The 18,307-nt window shown below is 46.5% G+C and overlaps 3 protein-coding genes across 4 annotated transcripts in view; 1 reads left to right on the top strand and 2 right to left on the bottom strand.

Annotated features, from left to right (window-relative positions):
* Positions 1-6,127, bottom strand: part of Acin1 (apoptotic chromatin condensation inducer 1) — a 45,245-nt gene extending 39,118 nt beyond the window's left edge. The window contains 2 exon segments of the mRNA XM_057785686.1: positions 4,323-4,388; positions 5,816-6,127. Coding sequence (XP_057641669.1) covers positions 4,323-4,388; positions 5,816-6,127 — 378 coding nt within the window.
* On the top strand, positions 5,550-10,618 carry C12H14orf119 (chromosome 12 C14orf119 homolog). 2 transcript variants are annotated; one of them, XM_057785688.1, is made up of 2 exons: positions 5,550-6,000; positions 9,447-10,618. In XM_057785688.1, exon 2 carries the CDS (start codon positions 9,448-9,450, stop codon positions 9,874-9,876), a length of 429 nt encoding a protein of 142 aa, XP_057641671.1. In that variant the 5' UTR covers positions 5,550-6,000; position 9,447; the 3' UTR covers positions 9,877-10,618. The 2 variants fall into 2 exon arrangements, with proteins under 2 accessions (XP_057641671.1, XP_057641670.1); XM_057785687.1 differs by lacking the exon at positions 5,550-6,000 and adding an exon at positions 6,012-6,468.
* An 848-nt stretch (positions 10,619-11,466) lies between these two features.
* Positions 11,467-17,086, bottom strand: Cirop (ciliated left-right organizer metallopeptidase). The gene is made up of 14 exons (XM_057786811.1): positions 16,789-17,086; positions 16,573-16,666; positions 16,436-16,487; positions 15,880-16,023; positions 15,480-15,605; positions 15,223-15,307; positions 14,969-15,114; positions 14,717-14,888; positions 14,313-14,382; positions 14,138-14,234; positions 13,797-14,048; positions 13,000-13,229; positions 12,656-12,835; positions 11,467-11,617 (listed from the first exon to the last, which is right to left on the bottom strand). The coding sequence occupies exons 1-14, from the start codon at positions 17,084-17,086 to the stop codon at positions 11,467-11,469; spliced, it is 2,097 nt and encodes a 698-aa protein (XP_057642794.1).
* Positions 17,087-18,307: the final 1,221 nt, after the last annotated feature.

Raw genomic sequence — 18,307 nt, 5'->3', positions numbered from 1 at the left:
TTAGGTTTTTAAGATAAGAGTTTCTCTATGTAGCCCTGGCTGTCCCATAACTCACTGTGCAGGCCAGGCTGGCCTCAAATTCAGGGATTCACCTGCCTCTGCCTCCTGAGTGCGGGGATTAAATGCAGGAGACACCACCACCCAGATGGAAGGCCTTTTCTAAACCATTCTATACTAAACATCAGAATAAATAGCACTATGGCAAAAAGAGAAACTACGTCAATATTTTATTTAAAATATTCAGTCCAAAGAGTAATGTTAGTGAAGAGATAGAAAAAAGAATTTTTGGGACTATGCTTCTTTTGGAAAGTAGGTCTCTCTACATAGTCCAGGCTGGTGGCTTCCAACTTGAAATCCTTAGGCGTTAGCACCTTCAGTCTGAGTAGTATAGGTGTGCTATCACAATGGATCCTCTTGTTGGCCCCTGTGTGTATGGGGGAGGGAGGAATAATACCTAGTGCCCTACCAGTAAGCTATAGCTTCAGCCCAAATTATGCCTTTTCATCTAAATTTTTATATAAATTAGAATTTATCTAAAAATAACCTACCATTTTCCTTAAAAATAAGAAGAGTAGGCATGATGCATGCCTTTAATTCCAGCACTAGAGGAGAGGCAGAGGCAGGCCAATCTCTGTGATATCCACTGTGCAGGCCACTCTGGTCTACAAAGTGAGTTCCCATCTCAAAAAAAGATAAATGCCAGCCGGGCAGTGGTGGCGCATGCCTTTAATCCCAGCACTCTGGAGGCAGAGGCAGGTGGATCTCTGTGAGTTTGAGGTCAGCCTGGTCTACAAGAGCCAGTTCCAGGACAGGCTCCAAAGCCACAGAGAAACCCCTGTCTCGAAAAACCAAAATAAAATAAGAAAAGAAAAAGAAAATAAATAAAGAAAAAAAAAAAGATAAATGCCAGGCTGGAGAGATAGCTCAGCAGTTAGAAACAACTATTGCCCTTGCAGAGGACCCAGGTTTGGTTCCCAGCACCCACACTACCACCTGTTACTCCAGTTCCAGGGGACCTGACCTCTACAGACACCAGGTACAGACACAGTGCACATGCAGGCAAAACACTCCTAAAAACAAAATAAATAATTCTCTACAGAGTAAGTTCTAGGGCAGTCAGGGCTGTTACATAAGAGAAACTGTATCTTGAAAAACCAAAATAAATAAATAAATAATTAAACAAGTTTTAAAAAGTAAGTAAATCTGAGAAGAAAAAGTCATAGCTTCTTCAAAAGATCAAGCTCCACCAACCCAGAAAAAAATTTTGTTACATATCTTAAAAGTTCAAGTGCGGGGCTTTAGAGATGGCTCAGCAGTTAGGAGCACTGGCTGCTCTTACAGAGGACCTGGGTTCAAACCCTGGAACACAGTGGCTCACCATCACCGTTTATACAGTTTCAGGTTTCCAATGTCCTGACACCTGAGAGCATCAGGCATACACAAGGTGCACATACACAAATGTAGGCACAACACTCACCCACACAAAATGAATATAAAAAAGCATAGTATTGCCAGGCACGCCTTTAATTCCAGCACTCCAGAGGCAGAGATAGGTGAATCTCTGTGAGTTCAAGGCCAGCCCAGTCTACAAGAGCTAGTTCCAGGATAGGCTCCAAAGCTACAGAGAAACCTATCTTGAAAACCAAAACGAAAACAAAACAAGCATAGTATTTAAATGAAATTAAGAGACCAAAGATAGGAATATACATTCAATACTTGAGACACTTATAACACCACTTCCATTAAAAGATAAACAAAATAAACCACAGAAAGGGGAGTGCAGCCGGGCGGTGGTGGTGCACACCTTTAATCCCAGCACTCGGGAGGCAGAGGCAGGCGGATCTCTGTGAGTTCGAGGCCAGCCTGGTCTACAAGAGCTAGTTCCAGGACAGGCCCCAAAGCTACAGAGAAACCAAAAAACCAAAAAAAAAAAAAAAAAAAAAAAAAAAAAGAAAGGGGAGTGCATGTGGCTTTTTACCACGAGAGGAGCTGAGGCCAGAGAGCTGCCATAGTTTGAGGCTGGGTTACAGAGAAGTCCCTGCCTCAAAAACTCCAACCAAATAGCTTTGTTTGCTCTGAGTAAGAAGTTTTTGGCATGCCAAGCACTGTAGCCCATATCTTTAATCCCAGCACTAGAGAGGTGGAGCTAGAGGCAGAGGCAGGGACAGGAGGATCTCTGGAAACTCCAGAGTAGCCAGGGAAATGCAGAGAGAGCCTGCTTCAAAACAACAACAACAAAGTCAATCCAGGGTTAATCCTTCCCCCCATCTATAACACTCCCACATCATTCTTTCTGTCCTTCAGTTCTCTCTTTACAAGTCTCCCTCAAGTCCTTCTTGTATGTCTTCAGACCTCCAAAAAAGGCAAGTCAATCCAATACTTCTGATGTTTTCGATCATATTTTCTAAAAGTAAATACTTATTTTCACCTACAGTATGGGAGTCTCTCAGTACTCAGTGGACACTGACGAATTGTTGAGTTCCAAGAGTAAGGAAACAAGTATGTTTCCTGCAAAATCTTGGTTAATACAATCAATGCTTCAAAGTCTAAAATGATCCAAAAATACAACTGTGAATTGACTATTCTAAGTAGTTTCTTTTTAAAATTGTTTTTTGAAGATTTATTTATCTATTCTTATTTTATATGTATGACTTTTTAAACTACATGGATGTATGAGCATCACATGTATGCTTGGTGTTCAAAGCCAGAAGAGGATATGGGATGCCCTGGAACTGGAGTTAAGGATGGCCGAGAGCCATCATGTAGGTGCTAGGAACAGAACCTGGGTCCTCTAAAGAGCAACAAGTACTCTTAGCTACTGAGCATCTCTTCAGCTTTGGGTATATGCACGCATACCTTTAGATGGATGTGTGTATGTGTGTCTGTGTGCTCAGCCATGTTCTTGGAGGTCAGAGGAGGGTTGGCTCCCATGGAACTGAAGTTACACATGTTCACAATGGAGGTGCTGGAATCAACTCTAATTTGAGTCAGAGTGACGAGCACTCCTGAATACTGAGCTATCTCTCCAGCCCCTTACACAGTTTTTTTTTTTTTTTTTCCCATGCTTGTTAACCTCAGAAACCTGACTAGATTATGAGACTCAAAGCTTAATGAGGTATTAACAAGGGAACAGAAGATTTTCCACAGTATCCTGGGACCTCATCTAGTCCTGGGCCCAGTCACCATTGCATTTTCCTTTAAGTGTATGGCATATTAAATGAAGGAATGTTTAAAAGATGAAAAGCATTCTAATAGACGATATGGTCTAGACATTTATATTTTGCTTTTAACTATAGAATATTGTCTTCAAAATAAAACATATGTAGAAAGCTGGGGGCAGGGCACAAGTGCGTTATCCCAGCACCAGGGAAGCTGGGTAGGAGGACTGCCCGGAGTCTAAAGTCAGCATAGGCTACACTGGGAGCTCCAAGCCATCATGGCTGCAGAGATTCTGTCTCACTCTTCCAAAACAAAACAGTAACAACAAAAAAGCATAAAGTGTCTCCGTCCAGCTATCAAGGCAGAACAGGTGCATAACTAAGAGCTGAGTCCAACTACTTTTCCTACTACAGGTGAGGAAATGAGGCCTTCAAAAGTTAAGTTCCTTGTCCTACGTGACAAAGGTTTCAGGGATGTCTAAGAGTAACTGTATATAGTTAAGCAGCTAGCACTAGAAATAAGGAATTTTTAATACAGAATCAAATTCTTAAAAAAAAAAATGTCAGTAAGAGTTGTTAATAACAGGTATTTTATTTCACATCCCTATTCAAAGACAACTTTTCCCCAAACTAATGGCAAATAAATGACTTCAGATTCTTGTGGCACACTTCATCAGAGCTATACTTTTTGGCATGCTACACTGCAAGTATCCAAAATTATAGCTCCTCTGATATGGTTTTTTTTTTTTTACTCTTCATGCAAAATTAGTCTTGATTAGAATTCAACTGTCTGAAAGCTGGAGAGAGCTCAGCAGTAAAGAGCTCTGGCTGCTCTTGTAGAGGACCCAGGTACAACTCAGCACTCACATGGTGGCTCACACCTGTCTCTAACTCCAGTTCCAGAGGACTCAGCATACTCTCTGGCCTCTGTGGGACCCAGGTATACACACAATACATAGATATATATGCAGGCAAATCGCTCATACACATAAAATAAAAATGAACCTTAAAAAAGAAAAAGATAGCAACTGTCTAATACGAGAACACTTGCAATAAAAATAATTTAAGAAAATACTGCTTCTGATAAGCATGGAAGATCCAACACCTTCTATTTCCAATTTTCTCCAAACAGCCCATTCTATCTAAACAAACCCTTTTTCTTACCTGTGAATTTGGCTGGAATGCAGCATGGGGTGTTGAGTGTTTCTGTAAATTTTCTAGCATTAGAGCCTGGCATAAAGAAGAGCAAAAATCAGAAACCAGGAGGGGGGACCAAAAAGCAGCCCAGATTTCTAGCTCCCCCACAGCCTTTTCATTATGTTAAATCACTTAAATATACATTTATAGCATACTCCTTTCATGGAGCTTAAAAGGCCTTTACTAATACTGTTCTCATGCATCTTCATGAGACCCTTAAAGGTAGCCATGGTTACCGCTCCCAAATATACAGATGTAAAATACAGGCACACAAAGAATCAGCGACCTGGCTATGTCATTAAAAAAAAAAAAAAATCAGCAAAAGTGACAGAATCAGTACTAGAATCCCAATTATTGTCTGCAATTTTGAATAGGAGCCACTTTAAATCTGGTAATACGGGGCGGCGGGGTGGGGGTGGAGGGCGGCAATCCAAATACTCAAACAAGCTTTAAATTACATGAACCCGTGAGGCTGCTGATTAGGATCGGACTATTACTTGGTTAGTTATTCAGAACTAAAACTAATTGAACGGGCACAATTTTCAGCAGAGTGACATCCAGACTAATCAAATGTATTAAAAATTCAAAAAGAAATTGACCACAGACTTTGTCATCTGTGGCTTGGCTTAATCCACATCCACCCACAAACTGTCAGCTTCAGGATAAGCAACGGTCTGTCAACTCAAACCCTGAACTAACCTCGTCCCAATCCGTACCATCAGCCATGTACCCTAATGAACTCTAACTACACAAGTCCATCTCCCCTTCCCTCCATCTACATCAAACCGATACACAATATGGTATACCTCAGGACGAACCCATTCTCATCTACTCAAACCGATACGAAAATCCCTGCCTAATCTGTCTCACCTCTTACACTAATAGTCACCAAATTCTTATCCAGACTGCTTCTCGATTCCCTATAAATTAGACACCCGTCTTTCACCAAGTCCTTCCTTCTATCAAGGTTTCCCTTCATCCAAGGTCTTAATCTAATCAAGCGGACATTTTTACCCTACCCCATGTGTATTATTGCAGCTAGAGACACCAACCCTATCCGCCCAACTGTACCCCTAACTCGGACCCTGCCCTACTCGCCCCCTTAAGGCCAGCCACACCGGTGGTTGTAGAGGGATTTAACTCCTTCTGCAGCGCATGCGCCGAAAACACAGACACAAACAAGGAGGGGGTGGGGGAAGAAGGAAGGAGCTTAAGACACTCCGGGAGAGTAGCGCGCACCCTCCCATTTTGGGCTCGCGCTGCTGCCGTTAAGGCGGGAACCGGCGTTATCTCTATTCCAGCGCAAGCCACACCAACCACCGTGCGCGTGGATCTGCAGGCTCGCGCTGGCGGCCTGAGAGAGCTCGCGCCGAGCCCGGACATTGCGCCTGCGCCGCGGCGGAGACTCGTCTCTACCGGGTCCGCTCCCCTCCGACACCTCGGCAACGCTGACTTCTCACCCCTTTGAGCCGCTTGACCAGGGCACTCTTCTGCCCGCTCTTGGCTAGGCCTCGCTGCTCCAGTGCGGCCTTCAGGTCGGTCACCCGCAGAGCCTGAAGAGGCTTCCCGTCCAGAGTCACCTCCTCCAGCTCCGCCATCTTGCGTGAGGTACTCGGGTCCGTCCCGACGGCTTCGGGCATCTTCGGTAATTTCCGCTAACGCCCTTCGAACGTACCGAATTGGCTCCGCCCACTGCCATAGTCTACTCCTCTATTACTGCTCAGAATTCCCCGGGTTCCTCCGGAACTGTTCGGTCGTTTCCGTCTCCACATCGGTACCAATCGGCTCTTTCTATTTGTCCAGCCGCCGCCCCCTCCCTTTTTGCGTTCAGGCTCGTTTGTTTTCGTCTTGCCGAGGCTTTGATCGAATCTATTCGGAAGCCCTCGAATCGGGTTTAACCATAATCGGAGATATTCGGCTATCTTCGGACCTGGGGATGAGGCGCTGGGGCACTTGGGTGTTTGGGGCTGGTTTGAGACCGGAAGTACGTGGGTTACTGGGCTGGCTCTGCTTAGGGTTTTCAGGAAACATGGAAGAGACTGCGGGAGTTGGAGCTGAAAGACTCTAGTGATCTCTGGGCGCCCTTTGAGAGGAAAGGGGAGGTAACTAACAGGTAAAGAAGTCCCTCCTTGTCCAGATAAGATTTGGTGTCTGTCTTCAGGTTTCCTTTTGGGGAACCCTCCTGCTCCCGTGGCGAAACTCCTGTGGTCCCGCATCCTCGACCTCCTCGCCACTCGGTCTGAGGAATACTTGGGGGCTTGCGGCTTCCAAACGTGGGAAAAAGTAGCTTCCCGGGCAGTAAACTTATTAATGACATTGAATTTAAGTTTACCGTTGAAGCCATGTGGCAAGACCCTGGAAAAATTCTCTTTCCCTGAAAAAGAGAAGTTTTAGAAAGAACTTATCCCTTAGGGTCTCTTTGAAAATGCAGTCACCCTGAACCGGGACTTTAACTGGTCTTTAGGGATTCCTTTCTTTGTCGATACAAATCATCCAACTTGAAACAGAAGGAACAGAAGTAATAATTTAGGTCATAGAGGGTTAAAGGTTTTCGTAGTTAGAGATACAAACTGTAGGACATTTTGGATGAAGTTGGCTGGCACTTGATGCATGAGCACATATAGGTATAAACCACTAAGGAAAACGGTTCAGAGACACATGTGCACCAGTATCTCCCTTCCTTGACTACCTAAGTCAAGAAACCAAAGGGACCTTTTTCAGAACCTTGCAAGTGTAACTTCTGATTTATCAGCTATTACCTTCCTTGAGGCAAGGCCTTTACTCATTCTACACTGAATTTATTGGTGCTGTACAGAATTTATTAAGGACGTCATAGAAAATAAAAACAATTCTGACAAATTTCAGAGGCTGTGTACACATTGCATGGGAGGCTTTTGGCTCACGGATGTCCCCACACTGTTGATAACTACAGAACAGTCTGGGAGCAGTTGCTTGTACCAAAGTTTATAAAACTATGCACTTTGATTTTAGAGTGGATAAATGTGAACCTAACCTGAAACAGAAGTAGGAGAGATAGAACAAGTATTTTTTGTTTGTTTTGGTTTTCAGAATAGAGTTTCTCTGTGTTGCCTTGGCTGACCTGGAAGTCACTCTGTAGACCAGGCTGGCCTGGAACTCAGAGATCCGATCTGCCTGCTTGTGCCTTCCAAGTTCTGGGATTAAGGCTTGCTTCACCACTGACCAGCTTGCTTTTATTTTTAACTGAGTATCTGTGTCTGTCTGTGGGTGTATGCGTGTCCCACAGACACTGAGTGTCTGTGTCTGTCTGTGGGTATATGCGTGTCCCGCAGACACTGAGTGTCTGTGTCTGTCTGTGGGTATATGCATGTCCCACAGACACTGAGTGTCTGTCTGTCTGTGGGTGTATGCGTGTCCCACAGACACTGAATGTCTGTCTGTCTGTCTGTGGGTGTATGCATGTCCCGCAGATACTGAGTGTCTGTGTCTGTCTGTGGGTGTATGCGTGTCCCGCAGATACTGAGTGTCTGGTCTGTCTGTGGGTGTATGCGTGTCCGGCAGACACTGAGTGTCTGTGTCTGTCTGTGGGTGTACGCGTGTCCCGCAGACGCTGAGTGTCTGTGTCTGTCTGTGGGTGTATGCGTGTCCTGCAGACGCTGAGTGTCTGTCTGTGGGTGTATGCGTGTCCTGCAGACGCTGAGTGTCTGTGTCTGTGGGTGTATGCGTGTCCCACAGACGCTGAGTGTCTGTGTCTGTGGGTGTATGCATGTCCTGCAGACGCTGAGTGTCTGTCTGTGGGTGTATGTGTGTCCTGCAGACGCTGAGTGTCTGTCTGTGGGTGTATGCGTGTCCTGCAGACGCTGAGTGTCTGTGTCTGTGGGTGTATGCGTGTCCCGCAGACGCTAGAGGCAGTGCTCTGAAAGGACAGGAAGTGCATTTAAATGCTGAGCAATCGTCTCCCCAGCTCCTCAGTCGGTTGTTTTAAGATTATTTGTAGTGGTGGCTGGAGATCCAACTGGTAGAGTGATCTCTCAGCATGCCAGGAGCCCTGTCTATTCCTAGCGCCCTGGGAATGGTGTGGTGGGCTGTCACCATTCAAGGCCATCCTTAGCTATGTGTTCAGCCTAGGCTACCCGAAAACTAGAAGAGATGTGGGGAGAGAGGCTGTGGGTGGATGTGTTGACATGCCTGTAATCTTGAACACCAACTCATGGAAGGCTGAGGCAAGGAGCAAGATTTTTTTTTCTAAGATTGCTTGAGGTAACCTCTAACAATGATTACTCTACTCTTGACCCGGAAACCTCTACCTCCAAATCATTCAAACCAAGAGGTTAGGTGTCTGTGTTCACATTAAAACACATGTGAAATTGCCCAAACCATCAAGGCCTTATGTACCTAAAGAGCTACCAAGTACCTGAAAGATGTCCCTTTAAGGAAACTGACTTTTTGGCAGTATTACAGTAGAGTTGGTAAGAGTAGGGCTAGACTTGTGGTTGGTGGTCCCCAAAGAGTGCTGAAGTTTTGCTACACATGCTTGAAAATGCAGAACTACAATCTTTGAAGTAGATACTGTGGTCACTGACAATATCCAGAGCAGTGCACCCAAAATACGGTCAGATTAATCCACGTGTGAGCTTGCCTGTCACGTCAAAAGGATCTTCACTCTTGAAAAGGAACTGTTCCCAAACTGGAGGATGGGCTACAAAGAACAAAAACATCTCAGGAGAAACTAATACTAATAAAAACTTCCAGCATGTGAAGAACTTTAGCATCAAATAAATGTAAATAAATGTTAATGAAATAAGCCAGGCGGTGGTGGTGCTTGCCTTTGATTCCTGCACTCGGGAGGCAGAGGCAGGCGGATCTCGGTGAGTTCGAGACCAGCCTGGTCTGCAAAAGCAGGACAGACTCCAAAGCTACAGAGAAACCCTGTCTCGAAAAACCAAAAAAAAAAAAAAAAAAAAAAAGAAAGGAAAGAAAGAAAGGGTCCTGTTGTTTTCCTCTAGATTAAATGAGTGGCTATCAATTGGGTGCACTAGGGTTTGCTGCTTAGGAGGTTATGTTTGGATTGCTCTCTGCCATAGACTGTATTAACAGGTTTGTTTGTTTCAGGATGCCACTGGGATCGTCATCTTCGTCAATGCCACCATCCTTCCCTTCTGTATTACCTTCGGTGCCAGATGACATTGCCGGCTCATCCCCTCCTCCAATGTCTTACATCACTTCCCAGGAGATGAAGTGTATTCTTCACTGGTTTGCCAGTTGGTCAGGTCCCCAGCGGGAACGTTTTCTACAAGACCTGGTAGCTAAGGCAGTGCCTGGAAAGCTGCAGCCTCTGCTGGATGGTCTGGAGCAGCTTAGTGTATCTGGGGCAAACCGGCCACCGTGTATCTTTGAGTGTCAGCTAAGGCTTTGGGATCAGTGGTTTCGAGGTTGGGCTGATCAGGAGCGCAATGAGTTTGTCAGACAGCTGGAGGTCAGTGAGCCAGATTTTGTGGCAAAGTTTTACCAAGAAGTAGCAGCCACTGCCGGTAAAGACTGATAGCCAATCAGATCAAGAAGATAACTATGTCTGATCAAGCCAAAGACCATGACTATAGTGACAATTGAGTGCAAGTATGTCACTTAGAGATTTGCCTGACTGCTGGGGTAGTGGTGTGCACTTTTCTCCAGCACCAGGAGGCAGAGGCAGCCTAGCCTACATATCAAGTTCCAGAACAGCCAGTGCTACAAAGAGAGACCCTGCCTCTGGGGAAGAAAATTGTGTGAACTTCATGGTGAGTGCCAGCACTGTTTTTAACTTAGCGCTGCACCTGGACTCTGTAAATGTCATCTATTTAGACAAATCTGGTTATGGCACGTACCTGCTTTAGCAGGAGATGTCTAAATTCAAGAATTTAATGACTTTTGTTACTGTAACTAAATGAACCTGTATTTTATAACTCAGGCCTATTGCTGGCCCAGATAGCTGGTTTTACCGCATTCACCCAACTCTAGTATAAAATGTGATGCCCCAATTGTTGGATTTTCCAGTGATGATTTAATAAATTAAGGAAAATCAAGAGAAGAAAATAATTACTTGATCCTTTGCATTGTTTGACTCCAAAGAGCAATGAATGTTAGATAAACATCAAATAGCAACCTTTTCTAAAGCGTGTGTGATGCACTTAGAGCTGGTGGCAAATGTTCCTGTTCTGCCATTGGTCCACAACAGTCTGAAAGTAACTGATGCTTCACAAATTAAACTGTTAATTTGTGGGGGAGTATCAAAATAAAGGAGAGTTCTTCACCATAAGACTCCACATTTTAAGTATGGCAAAACTATTGAAAAGTTGATATCCTGGCAAAGAGGCATTCTGAGGAAAGTAGAACAGGATTTACAATAAATAGATCTTCATTTATTTTTAAGTGTGTGTGTGAGGGCCTTAATCCCAGCACTCAGGAGGCAGAGACAGGTAGATCTCCTGAGTTCAAGACCAGCCTGTTCTACAGAGTAAGTTCCAGGACACCAGGGTCTACACAGAGAAACCCTATCTTGAAAAACGAAACAAGCCGGGCGGTGGTGGTGCACGCCTTTAATCCCAGCACTCGGGAGGCAGAGGCAGGCGGATCTCTGTGAGTTCGAGACCAGCCTGGTCTACAAGAGCTAGTTCCTGGACGGGCACCAAAGCTACACAGAAACCCTGTCTCGAAAAACCAAAAAAGAAAAAAAAAGGAAAACAAAACAAAAACAGTAGAGGGGGCTGGAGAGATGGCTCAGCAGTTATGAACATTGGCTGCACTGGCTGCTCTTCCAGTGGTCCTGAGTTCAATTCCCAGCAGCCACATGGTGACCCACAGCCATCTGTAATGGGATCTGATGCCCTCTTCTAACATGCAGGCGTACATACAGATAGAACACTCATACATAAATAAGTACTAAAATTATGCAGTTCTGGATGTGTTCATATGTCTGTATATGGGTGCTCATGAGCTACATACAATGTGCACGCAGAAGTCAGGACAACTTGTAGGAGTTGGTCTTCTCTCTTCACTTAGTGGCTCCTTAAGAATCAAACTCAGGTAAGTGACTTTACCCATTGAGCCATCTTGCTGGCTGGCATCACACCTGCACATGTATCTCTCACGATGATTAAGTGGTAGATGGTCCCACTTGGAGTGTAGCTCGTTTCTGATAAGCCACAGTTCCCAATGCACCCACCAGAATTAGCAGCAGTAGGCAGAATCCCGTGGGTAGAAGTTGGTCAGTCACAGAAGGGTTATGGTCCGAGGAAGTCAACAGCCTAGGAACAGGAAAGGCACTGTTTGTCCTGCAACAGTTATGGAATGGAAACCTGTTTGGATCAAGCACTAGGGCAAACAACCCAGTAAAAGCTGATGTTGAACCCAAAACATGGGTATGAAACCAAGGTCCAAGTCTCCAACAGCTTAAAGTACAGAAAGGAGACCCTAATGGTAATGACAAACTTATGGGAAAACTGCTTAAGAGATCTGTGATGGTCCACATTTACCATATGACCCAGTACTGAGGCAGGAGGATCAGAAGTTCAAGATCATCCTCAGTAAGTTTGAGGCCAGCCTGATCCTAAATGAGATCTTTTTTTTTTTTTTTTTTTTTGATTTTTCGAGACAGGGTTTCTCCGTAGCTTTGGAGCCTGTCCTGGAACTCCCTTTGTAGACCAGGCTGGCCTCGAACTCACAGAGATCCGCCTGCCTCTGCCTCCCGAGTGCTGGGATTAAAGGCGTGCGCCACCACCGCCCGGCCCTAAATGAGATCTTGTGTTTAAAAACAAACAAAACAAAACCCTACAACTGGGGAAGCAGAAGCAGATGAATCCATAAGTTCAAGGCTACCCTGGTCTACAAAGTAAGTTCTAGACCAGCCAGGGTTATACAGTGAAACCCTGTCTCACCCTCCCCTGCCCCCACAAAAAAACAAAAAAGGTAATTGAAATTCCCAAGTTCTAGGGATTGGGTCCTATTACGTTTGATGGGTGCAAGGTGATGTTGGGCATCTTTACTGATAAACATAGCCTTGTCTAGAAAAAGGTATGCATAAATGCATACCTAACAAATGTGAATTCAGGGGGCTAGAGAGATGGCTCAGTGGTTAAGAGCACTGTTCTTCCCAAGGTCCTGAGTTCAATTCCCAGCAACCACATGAGCTCACAACCATCTGTAGTGAGATCTGAGGCTCTCTTCTGGCATAAGGTTACACATGCAAATAAGTAAATCTTAAAAACACAAATAAGTAAATCTTAAAAACACAAACCCAAAACAAACGTGATTTCAAATGTCTGAGAGCAGGGGCATGAACTTACTTGCTGTATTCTGTGGTAACGATGGCTTCTTCATAGTGTACTTGGAGGGGTTTCTCCTGAAGAGTCAGAGTCAGGGTCCTGTACAGTGTAGCAACGGAAGGCCCTTGGCAGCCTGGAGACTTCCACATACTCACAGTGAACACCAGACTCGAGGTGATGGCTGGGCTGTGAAAATAGCACCTGAACAGACAGAGATCACTTAATGGAGGAGGAGTGCTTGAAAAAACATCTAGAGTTAAGTGTAGTTAAGAGGGAGGAGAGCAGAGTGCAGAGGAGAGTACGGAAGAAAGGACCCAAGCATTCTCTATGGCCCATTGTCTAAACAGGTGGAATTGTCCCTTTACCTGCTTGTGCCACCTCTTGTCACCAGAGCCTGCAGAACCACCTCAGCCAGCTCTTCTCTTTGTTCTTTCCCCAGAGAGTAGCCTGGGGTCCCAGTTAGCCCTAAAGACAGCTGGAATAGCAGGTTTGGGGTTGAAAAACTCCTCGGTGGAGAAGTGATGGCACTGGTACCTTCGTTCCTCAAGCATAACCGGCCTTGAGGACAGTAGAGAAGACCATAGTATCCAGGTATCTGCAAGGAGATGGTAGGGTGTAACCTACAGCCTCGGGTACTCGTTTAGGGCTACCTTCTAGGGAAACTGGCCCAGTCGTGGGCTAGGGAGACAATGGGGGAAAAAAGATAGGTGGACCAGAGGCTGAAGATACAGCCCAGAGATTGCAATGCCCCACATTTGATCCCCAGCACTGCTAAGTAAATACATATAATATAAAAATTTAAGATTTCAAAAACCAAACAATATTAGGCTTGGTGGTTCATGTCTGTAATCCCAGTGTATGGGAGGCTAAGACAGGATGATTGCTACGAGGATCGTCTGGGCTGTGTAGCTAGTTCTGGGCCAGCCTGAACTACAGAGTAATACTCTAAGAAGCTAGACAGTAATACCAATCAATCATTTCCCAATATTTCTGCCTGTGTGCTCCGGCTACTCTTAAAATTCTCACCTGGCCCAGGCTGTGGATCTCTGTGAGTTTGAGACCAGCCTGGTCTACAGAGCGAGTTCCAGGACGGAAACCCTGTCTCGAAAAAACAAACAAAACCAAAAAAGAAGAAAAGAAAGGAAGAAAGAAAAACTCTCACCTGAATAGCCTTTCCAGGAAGGCAGGGTATCCACGCTGATCCCTCCACCTGTACTTTGTATGCTCCCTGGTGTGTGCATTGATGAAGATAGCAACGGCCTGTGGGAGTCACCGAGAGCTGGCTGCCCTTGTCTTTGGAGAGCACTTGGGAAGTGAGGTTGGCAAGGAAGCAACGGCTGTAGGGATGGTAGATCTCCCCGAGGGGGTTCTCTGCTCCTGCAAGGAGTCCATTCTCCACCTTCCAGCATTCACTCTGAAGTGTAGGGAAAATGGCAGGCTAGTGTAAGGCCATAGAGGTCGACTCTTCCTGGGCCTGCTTCCTCTGTTCTGTAGTCCACTCACCCCACTGGCTAAGGGTTTGTACATGCGGCAGCCTTCTAGCGTTGGGTCTGAGGAGCAGCTTCCCTTGTCCAGGTGCAGGTAGTGGCAGCCCAGCCCACTGTGTGGAAGCGATAATTAGAGAGATGACGCTGGGATCACCGATAGCTGTACAGTCCCCTGCCCACTTAACACACACCTGCGGGTGCAGAAGAAGTCTGAGGACCCATTGCTGCATGTGCTCACCAGGCCAAATCCTACACCAGAGCCTGCTTGTGCGATAAGAAAAGAAGGCACACAAGACGAAACCTCAGACTGACCACAGTGACATACAACTTTGATTCTAGCCCTTGGGAGTAAGAGCCAGGAGGATCTCTGTTAGTTCAAGGCCAGCCTGGTCTACAGAGTGAGTTCCAGGACAAGCAGAACTACTCAGCCAGACCCTGTCTTGGGGGTGGGGGGGGGGATAACACCCCATCCCTCAGCACCAGCACTGCTTACAGTTTGAATTACACCTTAGGAGCGAATAACTCCAGACTGGATCCTGCCCCAAAGCTGACTTGGGTTGGAAGTGTTGCCCGGCAGATCTCTCTTGCCTCTTACCCTGACCCCACAATAGCTGTTCTGCAGCGCTGTAGTTGACTTGATACCAGCCTGAATCTTCAAAGGCAGCGAGCGTTACTGGGTCAAGTCGACTGCGCTGGGCACCTTCGAAGGTAGCCGTCATCACAGAGCCCTGGAACAACCTGGACTCCCAGTGTGAAGACAGAGAGCCCTGTTGGGTAAGGCAGCAATTAGTTGGTTGCTATTTGGCTATTCCCTGTTTCTCTCATCATCCCAGGGTGTTATTCTCACCTCTTCTTCCAAAGGAGCACCCAGCAAAGCGCCTGGTACACCCAAGTGCTTGGCTAGGCTGTGGCTAACAGCTGGGGTGCTGAGAAGCAGTTGTCCCCACTCATCTCGCCTTGTCACTTGTTTCCTTGTAGAACAGTTCTCTCTGGCTGGCTTCGAAAAAGGAAAACTTAGGGAGGGTGACGTAGAATCGAAAGGTGGTGAACTTCCTCTGGTCGACATTACAGGAAGCCCACTCCCTCGTTCCTCCCACTTACCACTGAGTTCTGAGGGGCAATCCCGCCATTTCTTGAAGAGCTCTCCAGAAAAACCCAGTGCGTGGAGCAGCTCGTGTAGCGTACCCTAAGAACAAGCGGTTGCAGAGTGGGGGGGGGGCTCTGTAGCAGGACTCTAGCCCCTCTGCATAACCAGCTCTCTGTAGAGCCTAAGGCATCTCCTGTTCCACCTTCAGTAGGTTCTTCCTGGGAGGCTGCCGCCCCGGCCCCATCCCCCGCATCCATCTTGCAGTAGTCACCATGACAATGTCACTATGGCTGAGGCTGGGGCTGGTGAGATGTTGGGCACAGTAGACAATGGTACCAGCGAGGGGCCTGTCTTCTGAGTCCAGCTGGCAGCAGGCGGCATAAGCTATGACGGAGGGCTGCAAACAAGAGAAGGTAGCACAGAAAGGAGGAGAGGGAGGCAGTACAGCTGGATGGAGCCTTTCTGAAAACAGGGAGCAGGGCCTCTGGAGAGCACTGGTGGGGTGGTGCCCTTGTGGAAGGTTCTTAGCCCCAAATTCTAGCTTTGTCAGCATACCCCAAACTGCCCCCCCAAAAAGCACAACTCAATAAATAAAGCTGCTTCTATTTCCATACCCCTCCTTACAAAACTTCAGATTAAGAGAGGGAAAAGGGGTGGGCTTGGAACCTCACCTCTTTGTGACACTTGGAAGTGTGGGCTACCCGCACATACAGGAGAAAATCAGTGTTTTGGACTCCGGGGCCGTCTGGTTGGATCAGCTTGGGCAGACCATGCTCTGGCCACACAGAATAACCGCGCAGGTGGGCATCAGGTATCTGTCAGGGAATGAAATCTCGTATAAACTTAGCAGATGGATAGAAACTGGAAGCTAGGAGGAAGGAGATAATGTGGGCTGTCTCAGTACCATCGAGGTAGCCAATTGGAACTGATTGCTAGCTGAGTGTGTATAACTCAGAGCACCTAATAGCATGTGCAAGACCTGGGCTCAAATTCAGTTAAAAACAAACAAACAAACCCAGAGTTGTGCCCCTAGCCACCAGAGCTCTGCTTTAACAGATCTGAGGAGAGTTGGTGGGAAGAAACTAAGGAATGTACATTATTATGAAGAACAGGACAAGAGGACAAGCTCACGTATCTGAGATCAGTTCCTTTTATGTGCTGAGGTATTAGGGAAGTCTAAGTAGGTTAGAGACCTTCAGATCCTTAAGACTGGTGACTTGCTCTCACCTTTGCCCCGAGACAACTCTCTCCTTGGTATCCTGGGTTCAAGAGGCTACACCTGTCCAAAAAAAAAAAAGTGTAGAAATGAACTGGAGACATTTTCTAGATGTCTTTGAAGAAGACATTAACAGTGACAAGCTCACCTGTGGTAGTTTGGAGTGTCTGGGTCTGCCCAGATGGCATGGCAGTATCGTGTGGGGTCCCGACTCAGAAGCAGAGGTCCTTGTACTGGGGTGACTTGAGACAAGAGGACATTTTCATCTCATCGTCTGAGTGCAATTCCTTTTCTGTGATGGACTCTTTGTTTTGGACCTCTCTGCCCGTCAGCCTTCTGTGATCATTCCTGACTCCTCACTTACCTGCAAGGATACTCTGAATTCTTCGAGTGGTCTCTCTCAGTGCAGCCAGGGCTCGAGATGCCCCTCTCATTTCATCCGCATCAGGAACCCAAGCTTCGTTGGATACAGGATCTCTTGTATAGTAGTAGGTCTGGATTCTAAGGGGTTGAGGATCATGGGACTCAGGGAGAGGAAGGATTGAGGAGCGGGAGTGTATGGGCATTTGGGAGAAGTGGGGCCTGAGAAGGCGCACAGTCTTCTGGGTCTCCTCATGCAGACATCTGCTTGTGGCTACCCCAAGGAGGAGTAGCAGCTGCATCTTCACTCTGTGTCTCCACAGCCAGCCCTGGGTCCTGCCCGCTGTGGCCAGGTCTTGCATTTCCCTTCTCTCTGTATTCTCTCTCCACACTCCCGGAACCATTTTTGCTTGCTCTCTGAGGAGCTGGAAGTTGTTAACTAAGTCTCCTTTCCTACTAGGAGGTAGGATATGGACCACAAGGACTAGGGCTGTCTCCTCTAGGGTGCCAGAGGTAGAGAGCTGGGAAAGTGTGACTCTGAGCCTTCAGTTTACTTTCCCAGAGAGGGCCTACCCCACTTTCTCAGTGGGAAGTCTTGAAGTCTCCCCCAAGACCACAACAAAAACGTGGAGGCCATGGATGAGGAATGCCAGGGGGCAGTCGTTTTTGTTTTTGCTGTTTTTCATGGATGCCTGCCATCTCCTTAGAGGTGAGCAAACAGGTCTTGCCCTTTACTGGGCCAGCCTCTCACTAGGCTGTGAGACTTTCAGGAATGTTCTGCACCTGTGTAGTACTGCCAGCTGGTACACAGCAAACAAACCAACCAGTACCACCTCCTCTGGGAGGCTGTGAGCTAGGCCTGAGAGGCTTCCCAGAACCCGCTCACTCACTGACAGGAGGGGGAAAATAACTGTCAAGATGGGTGTAATAGGGGTTCAAAGATATTCTGTGGGAACTATTGGAGCCCTTTGTTTCCTCGGCTCCCACTGTGCCTTTCTGAACTGCTTCCCCTGGTTGGCCACCCTTCCTCACCATGGGCTAACCCCCACTTCCTGTAGTTACTCTGGGAAGTCTTTCTTAACATCTCCAGCCCAAATTCCACACCCAGAGGTGGGAGGGAACATTTACAGGAGCTCCCTGACCTTCCTTGTACCCCTGTCAAGACCTGCTTTTCTCTAAGTACAGGCACACGCTCTCCCTGCTCACTGAAACTCCAAGAAGAAGCCTACTTCCTGTCAGGTCTTATGAGTGCCTAACTATTATTTTAGCTTCTTTTTTCTGTTCTGTAGTTAAGGCCTCGAACTTGTGACCCTTTTGCCTCTGCTTCCCAAGTGCAGAGATTACAGCCTAGCACCTTCCGTGTCTGCTCCACTAATTCACTTTGAAGTCAAGGGATATAGTCACATATGTTAAAGCAGAATATCTAATTAATGACAGGGAAGGATTAGAGTCTATTCTTATTTTTATTTATTTATTTATTTTTTTGGGGGGAGCAGGATCTCACTGTGTATAGCCTTGGCTAG

Source organism: Chionomys nivalis, chromosome 12 (genome assembly GCF_950005125.1).
Source record: "Chionomys nivalis chromosome 12, mChiNiv1.1, whole genome shotgun sequence".
Classification (NCBI taxonomy): domain Eukaryota; kingdom Metazoa; phylum Chordata; class Mammalia; order Rodentia; family Cricetidae; genus Chionomys; species Chionomys nivalis.
The sequence above is the reverse complement of the archived record's forward strand: the minus strand, read 5'-3'. Positions and strand labels throughout refer to the sequence as shown.

Bases quoted from the DNA above. Each gene is read 5' to 3' on its own strand.
- C12H14orf119 (XM_057785688.1), top strand. From the start codon at position 9,448: ATGCCACTGGGATCGTCATCTTCGTCAATGCCACCATCCTTCCCTTCT.
- Cirop (XM_057786811.1), bottom strand. From the start codon at position 17,086: ATGCAGCTGCTACTCCTCCTTGGGGTAGCCACAAGCAGATGTCTGCAT. The intron at 16,667-16,788 runs GTAAGTGAGGAG...TCTTGTCTCAAG, and splicing joins AATTCAGAGTATCCTTGCAG to TCACCCCAGTACAAGGACCT. The intron at 14,049-14,137 runs GTGAGTGGACTA...CCTACACTTCAG, and splicing joins ACAAACCCTTAGCCAGTGGG to AGTGAATGCTGGAAGGTGGA.